Below are 7,297 nucleotides of genomic sequence, written 5' to 3'. Positions count from 1 at the left end.
GGGGGGGGGGGGGGGGTGGGGGGGTGGAGGTGACTTGACGGAAGCAAGATCAAAGGGAGATGGCGCGGGGAGTGGTGAAGGTGCTGAGAGGGAGCCCTGGGGATAGGCCCCCTGGGAGAGCAGAGACCCAAAGACCAACGGTGGGGAGAAAAGGACCAAGCACCAGGAGGACACGAGAGGGCCAGGGACCCTGGAGGAGACAGACCCTCAGAGGCGCACAGGGTTACGGAGGGTTAAGAAGTCCCGACGACACCTGTAACTGAGTCACCTGTCCCTGTACAATGCTTTTGGCATGACAAGCACCTCCGAGCCTCAGTTTCCCCTCTGTATAATGGGAATGATGTTCTCTCTCCCTTGCAGGGAGGTGAGGCTTAGATTGACCAGGGAAATGAACAGAAAGCGGGGTGGGATGAACAGAAAGGTGGAGGGGGGAGTGCTTGGGGTGAGGGCTGGAGTGCTCTGATGCTTGCCCCACCCCCAGGTGGAAGGAGAGGAAGAGGAGGTGCTGCCACAACCAGAGCCCGAGGCAGAGCCCGAGCCAGAGAAAGCCGAGTGAGTGGCCTTGGGGGCCTCAGAGGTCTAGCCTTCATATCATTGCCTTCCTCATAGACAGAGTCCCTTGAGGTCTGGGCCAGAGGGGGTCCTGGACATCACTCAGCCCAGCACAGAGGAAGGGGTCACTGAAAGGGATGAGTGCCCGCCCACCCCCACTCACCTCCTAGCCTCAGCATGTTCTGTTTCATGGCCTGGACCACCTGCCCCCAAGCTTTACCCCAGTCCCCTGCATCCTTACTCACCTCCTCCAGGAAGCCACCCTTGACATCCCTCCTGAGATGAAGAGACGTCATCTCTGGTCTCCCACAACCCCTGGGACTTTTCCAGCCCAACCCTGGCCACTCTGGGCAATCATGGCTTGGTGACCAGCCTGCCTCCAATGAGAACAGAGCTATCTTAGCACCCGATGACCCTGGTACCACCCAGTTCTGGGCCAGATGTGGGCCGGGTCCCTAGTGATGGTTTTGAATGAATGAATGAGCACACTGCCTGCCCACCTCTTGACCTTCCGTGTGTCATGCCCTGCAGCGCCGAGAACGGAGAGAAGGAAGAAGCCCCCGAGCCCCCACCAGAACCGCCCAAGGCGGCACCTCCTCCACCCACTTCAAAGAAGGAGGACGCCAAGGGTGGTGGCATGGAATTCTGGGAAGAACTAGAAGTGCAGAGGGTGAAGTTCTTGGTGAGAATCCCACAGGGGCACATTGAACTTGCCTCCCCCAGGGAGAGCCTGCCTTCTACACCCACCTCCCCTTAAGCTCCACACATGCCAGCTGCATCTCTGAGAAGAAGCCAGGCTGGGGGAGAGGGCAAGGACATGAGCCCCTGGCAGCATTTTCTGGTGGCCCTCCATCAACTCTCCATCACCTCCCTGCTTATGATCCTCATGCCACCTCCACACCGTTGCTCATCTGGGACCACCTGCCTGGGTAGACCCCTCCTGACCTGGATCCATCCTCGGCTGCTGCTCATTCCAGCTGAGGCTGTCGTCCTAGTTCTTGCAAGGAGGAGCCTTCTAGTCCAAGCCCCTCTGTCACCCTCCAGGGGCAAGAACTGGGGCTTGAGCTCCCAGAGTTCCTCACCCAGGCCCAGAAGAAGGGAGGACATGTGGGTGGGCGGGCAGGGCCCAGGCTCTCTGCATCCTTTCTCCACTCCAGTCTCACATGGCCATGTTGGAAAGAAGGGGGTTCCGTTAGAATTCAGGGGCCAAATCAAGCCGCAGGGTCAAAGGGAAAGAGAAAAAGGGAGAGGAAAAATGGAAGCTGCCCCCCCCTGCCCCGCCGCCCCCCCCCGGGGCACCTCCTGTGGCAGCAGCATAGAGTAGTTGACAGTGTGGACCTGGTTCAAACCTCAGATCTGTCCCTTTGTGGCTCTCTGACCTTGGGCAAGACACTTGACCTCCCTGAGCCTCAGTTTCGTCATCTGTAAAAAGGGCAGTGCATAGTAGGCCCTACTTCCTAGGCTGGTGATGAGATTCAGACAAGCTCCGGTCCATAAAGGACTCTGGGTGACACACTACTAGGCTGGGGATTTGAGTCCAATAAGTCTAACGACCCCCTCCCACCAAAATCCAACATTGAAAGCCCATGGGACAAAGTTCTTTTGGACATACAGAGTGGATGGAAAACACTGAACCCAGGCCCCAGTCCACACTCACCCAACCACTACCATCGGGTCGATTCGGACTACTAGTGACCCTACAAGACAAGGTGGACTCTGTGGGTTTCTGAAACTGTGTCTTTATGGGCGTAGAATGCCTCGTCTTTCTCCCATGGAGCAACTGGTGGTTTCAAACTGCTGACCTTGCAGTGAACAGCCCAATCTGTCACCACTACACTACCAGGACTCCTATTCAGTCTACACTAGTACTCAGTGGGTCATCCACCTGGGACCAGGTGTTGAGGGTGCAGATACTTTGATTGTGGGTGATGATGGGATGGATCGTGGACGGTGAGCTGGTTCTTTCTCTCTCTCTCCCCCCTCATCTAGAACTACCTTTCTCGGAACTTTTACACCCTGCGCTTCCTTGCTCTCTTCTTGGCATTTGCCATCAACTTCATCTTGCTCTTTTATAAGGTAACCAGTCCTGAGCATGAGGTTCCTCTCAGCCAGGCCATGGGGTAGGAGGCTCTGCTGTGGCAGGGACGGGACAGGTGTTGGGTGGGCTTGGCCTGGACACCTGGCTCACCCTGAGGAGGGGAGTATGGGTCTCTGGTTTCACCTGGAACCAGCCTTGGCCACGTGCCCAGCTCCACCATGTGCAAATTCCCTCATTACATTTTATTTCAAAGCATTGTGGGCCACAAAAAAATTCTCTCTTGGGGGCTGCCAGTTTGACACCCCTGCTTTAGGTTTTCAAGATCAAAGCCAATCAACCCCAGGACTTTGCCTGTCAGTTCAGCATACAAACACCCAGGACAGAGTCTGATTTGTTAGCTTAGGTCTTACGCCCGCCCCTTGATGTTGATTGACAGTCTCACGAAGACTGACAAGGCTCTGCCTCAAAGGAAGCAATTCGTTTCGCTAGGGGGTTCTGAGTAGGGCAAGGTCAGGTGCGAGGACCAGGACACCGTGCCAACAGAACTCTCCCTGCGTCAGGTCTCAGACTCTCCTCCGGGGGAGGAAGACATCGAGGGCTCGGCAGCAGGGGACACGTCTGGCGCAGGCTCTGGTGGCGGCTCTGGCTGGGGCTCAGGGGCCGGGGAGGAGGCCGAGGGCGACGAGGATGACAACATGGTTTACTACTTCCTGGAGGAAAGCACGGGCTACATGGAGCCTGCCCTGCGTTGCCTGAGCCTGCTGCACACACTGGTGGCCTTCCTCTGTATCATTGGCTACAACTGTCTCAAGGTGGGTCCAAGGTGCAGCGCTCACGCAAGGGCTGGGAGGGGAGGGCCAGGGCTGGGCCCAGAGGAAGGGTCCAGTGGCCAGATGGGCTGAAGGCTGAGGAACTGGTTACAGGACTGGGTCTTCAGTAAGGATGCTGGTCAAACTGGGAATGGATGTAGGTCCGAGCTGAGGATGTGGGTGCTGTCCACTCGCTGTTTGGACTTCTTGATTTTTAATTGGAAACCATTGCATTTGCTGCACGGTGGGTGGTCAGTTGGTGAATCACAATCTGTGTGTGGGGGGCTCCCTGATAGAACATGGGTGCTAAGCGGGCGGGGTTGGGGGTGGAGGGAGAGGCTGACCTCAGATATAGTGTTAGGAGACCTCTCTTGGGTTCCTTGAGATCTCACTACAAGGTAGTGCATCTTGACACCTGTCCACCGGATGACTTGTGACTCCGAACTTTTGGTGATGCGGCTCTCTGTCTGGAGTGCTTTGCCGCATTTCCACCCCTCTTCCCCTGCCGGCCCTTTTACTCGCTCTTAGGGTCTGAGCTCAGACCGCTGGCACTGGAGAAACCCTGGGCAGTATTAGGCTTGTCCTCTGCCTCTAAAGGACCCGCTCCCGTGACGCCCCCTTCCCGCCCACCTCTGGCTGCTCCGCCCCCACCATGTCCCACCCCTCTGATGGCTCCTCCCATCCCCGCTCCTCTCCCCTCCCTGTCTCACCCCCCTTGACAGCTCCAACCCCTTTCTTCCTCGGCTACCTACTCTCTCCACCCCCTACCTGCTCCACCCCATCTCCAGCCTGCTGAGCCCCTCCCTGGCCCACCTCCTGTGGCTCCTCCCCACCCGCCCCACCCTTCTGCTCCTCCCCCTCCCCTACCCCACCCCTCCAGTGGCTCCTCCCCCTTCCTTTCCCACCCACTGCCCGCTTCTCTCCACCGCTACCAGCTCCGCCCCCTTCCTGCCCCGCCCCCGATGACTCCACCCCCTCCCCGCCGTACCGCTCAGCCCAACTGGGATGTTCCTCTGGAGTCGCACGCGGGGTCTGCAGTGAGCTCGCTGGGCCGCCTGACTCGCCCCCTCCCCGGCCCTTCTCCCTCCCCCACCCTAGGTGCCCCTGGTGATCTTTAAGCGGGAGAAGGAGCTGGCCCGCAAGCTGGAATTCGACGGCCTCTACATCACGGAGCAGCCCGAGGACGACGATGTGAAGGGCCAGTGGGACCGCCTGGTGCTCAACACGCCGTACGGCCCCGCCCCCACCTCGGGGGGCGGGGGGTCTGGGGAACGCGGGTCTGGGCCCCAACACTGGCTCTCCAGCCCCTGCTGGGACCTAAGCCTCTGTGCCCCCAAAGTACACACATGCTCCTCACATTAAAAGTGAGGGGGCAGGGGCGGATATTCTGATTCACGCCCTGAACCTGGCCCTACCTTCCCTGTGATCCTCACCCAGATGCGCAGAGTGGAAAATCCGAAATAATTTTGAATAGAAAGGGGCCTTAGGGAACAGGTGGGGTGTGCACAGATGGGCACTGGGGAGGGTCTCTGGGCATCACCTATACTTCCCCCACCCTCTGTCCTAATTTATTTTTTAAAAAACCGAACTTACTAGCTCCAGTTCATTCCAACTCAGGGGCACGACAGGACATTGCAGAGCTGCCCCGCTGCAGCTCCTTACAGGACAATCCCCCTGGGGGTGGACTGGTCAGTGTAGGGCAGTCAGCAGCTCACAACCACCAGGAGCTCAGGGGAGGGAGACAGGGCTCTCTACTCTGTCCTGTAAGAGTTACAGCCTTGAAGGGGAAAAAAAGAGTTACAGCCTCCCCGGAAACTCACAAGGGCAGTTTTGCCCTGCCCTAGAGGATCGCTCTGAGTCAGAATGGACTCTGGCAGTGAGCTTCCAGGGAACTCTTGACGGGAACAGGAAGCCTCGTCTTTCTCCCAGGGGGCTGCTGATGGGTTCCAACTGCTGATCTTGCAGTGAGCAGCCCAGCACATAATCCACTAGCTTCTTTGTGTGGCAATAGCAAATACTGAGGTGGGGAGTTTTCGGGGAGATTAAGTGATGCTCTCTGTTTAGGAGGCTGGAAGGCCACATCTGGGGTACCAGCTCTTAGGAAGGGTCTCTTTGTTGGCCCTGGGGGAAGCCCGGGTCTCTGCTTCCCTGTTCAGCCAGGCTCCTCGGAGTTTCTGGACCCCAGGCTGGGCAGCAGCCTCTGTCCTTAGAGAGTGCCCCTCCCCAGTCTGCTCTCTCCTCTCCTCTGCCAAGTCGGCTGTTAGATTTCTAGAGTGACTGCTTTAAAAATCCACCCTATGCGGACCATGGAGCCCTGGTGGCACCATGGGCCAAACCGCAAGCTTGAAGGTTCAAAGCCACCCTCTGCTCTGCGGGAGAAAGATGGCAGTCTAAGAAGCCCCCGTGAGCAATTCTGCTGTGGCCCATGGAGTCCCTCCTGTGAGTGGACTGAAAGGCAGTGGGTGTGCTGCTGACAACGGCCACTTGCCATCGCAAAGGAAACCTCTCCTAAGGGGGGAACTTTCCCCAGAATTGTTGGTTACATCTAGTGGATTCCGACAGGCACCCCCACCCCAGGCTTTGTAGTCAGTGCCACTACAAGCGACTGTCCTGCACAGAGAACTGCCCAGAGGCTTTCTTCCTCCCTGGGAGGGGCTGGGGGTTTGAACAGCTACCCTTCTTTTTTGGGAGGAGGAGGAGGAGAAGAGGGTCCGCTTAGAAAAGTTTTATTACGAATTTGCCAAGAGAAAGAGAAGAAAAGTCACCCCACCAGCCTGCATGTCCTGCTCTCTAATGTTAATCCTTACCCGCCCACGCGAAAAAAGACTTTAAAACGTGCGCACTCCAGAGAAGCAGGAAGTTCTTTTTGAAAGTTCCCCTGGAGGAGCAAGGGTTTCTGGGAAATGTAGTCTCACAAGATCGCAGGTATTCTGTTGTGCAGGTTCCGTCCAAATCTCCCATGCCTTACCACTCCCTGTCCCTGCCTCCCCACGCCCGAGATTTCACCCACAAAATTCTTTATGGGATCAGTGACGAAGGTCTTTCCTGCTGTCTATAAGTCAATCTATTTTATATTAAAAGGAACAAGCTCTTTCAGATAAAGATGCCAGATTTGAGGCTGTTAAGTCACTCATAGGCACTGAGAGCATTCTGGGTCCTTTAAGATTGGCCCTCGAAGAGTTGACCTTTTGGTTAAAAACTCATTGCCCTCCAGTTGATTCTGAAACACAGCCACCCTATGGCCAGGGCAGAACTGCCCCTGCCGGTTTCTGAGACTAACTCTTTCCAGGAATGGAAAGTTAAGGCTTTCTCCCTAAGAGGGGATGGTGCCGTGGTGGGATTCAGTCAGTTTGCACCGTTCTGCAGAACGGATACCTAATCTTTTGTTGAGTTTGGCAAATAGGTTGTTAAAATGGCACTTGTAATCAGGGCTCTCCCAGGTGGGCGGCTGGGTGCCCCACGTGATGTGGGCATCACAAATTTATATTCCTCTTTTTTAATGCGTACCTCTTTTATTGTTCTTATTTAAGTATTAACTATATGAAATCATAAAACTACCTTTCCATATATGTTTTTAATCTGTAAAACTTATATATGGTAGTTTTCTAATAAACTACCTTTCCAAGTATAAATTTTTAATCTGTAAAGCTTATACTTACGGCAGTGAGCTGGTTATCATGTTAATCCCACCACTGGGCTGATGGTTTCAAACTGTTGACCTTGTGGGGAGCAGCCCAACACATAACCCACTATGCCACCAGGGCTAGCAGCTACTTTGTCCTTGAAACCCGAGGAGCCAGTTCTGCTCCTGGAGGGTGACTGTGAGTCGGAACTGACTTCCCTGGGCACGGTGGGTTCTCACACGCCCTGGTTCCAATCCCAAGCCCCAGCCTCTCTC

At 55.9% G+C, this 7,297-nt stretch overlaps 1 protein-coding gene across 1 annotated transcript in view; it reads left to right on the top strand.

Moving 5' to 3' along the window:
- The window catches only part of RYR1 (ryanodine receptor 1), a 138,629-nt gene that overhangs the window by 124,078 nt on the left and 7,254 nt on the right, over positions 1 to 7,297 (top strand). Inside the window, exons 91-96 of the mRNA XM_045292707.1 lie at positions 361 to 364; positions 482 to 552; positions 1,084 to 1,234; positions 2,542 to 2,628; positions 3,151 to 3,402; positions 4,498 to 4,628. Coding sequence (XP_045148642.1) covers positions 361 to 364; positions 482 to 552; positions 1,084 to 1,234; positions 2,542 to 2,628; positions 3,151 to 3,402; positions 4,498 to 4,628 — 696 coding nt within the window. The remainder of the gene's footprint in view (positions 1 to 360; positions 365 to 481; positions 553 to 1,083; positions 1,235 to 2,541; positions 2,629 to 3,150; positions 3,403 to 4,497; positions 4,629 to 7,297) is intronic.

The sequence above is a fragment of the Echinops telfairi genome, unplaced genomic scaffold, assembly GCF_000313985.2.
Source record: "Echinops telfairi isolate 266 unplaced genomic scaffold, ASM31398v2 ScPeMD7_655;HRSCAF=1070, whole genome shotgun sequence".
NCBI lineage: Eukaryota > Metazoa > Chordata > Mammalia > Afrosoricida > Tenrecidae > Echinops > Echinops telfairi.
The sequence above is the reverse complement of the archived record's forward strand: the minus strand, read 5'-3'. Positions and strand labels throughout refer to the sequence as shown.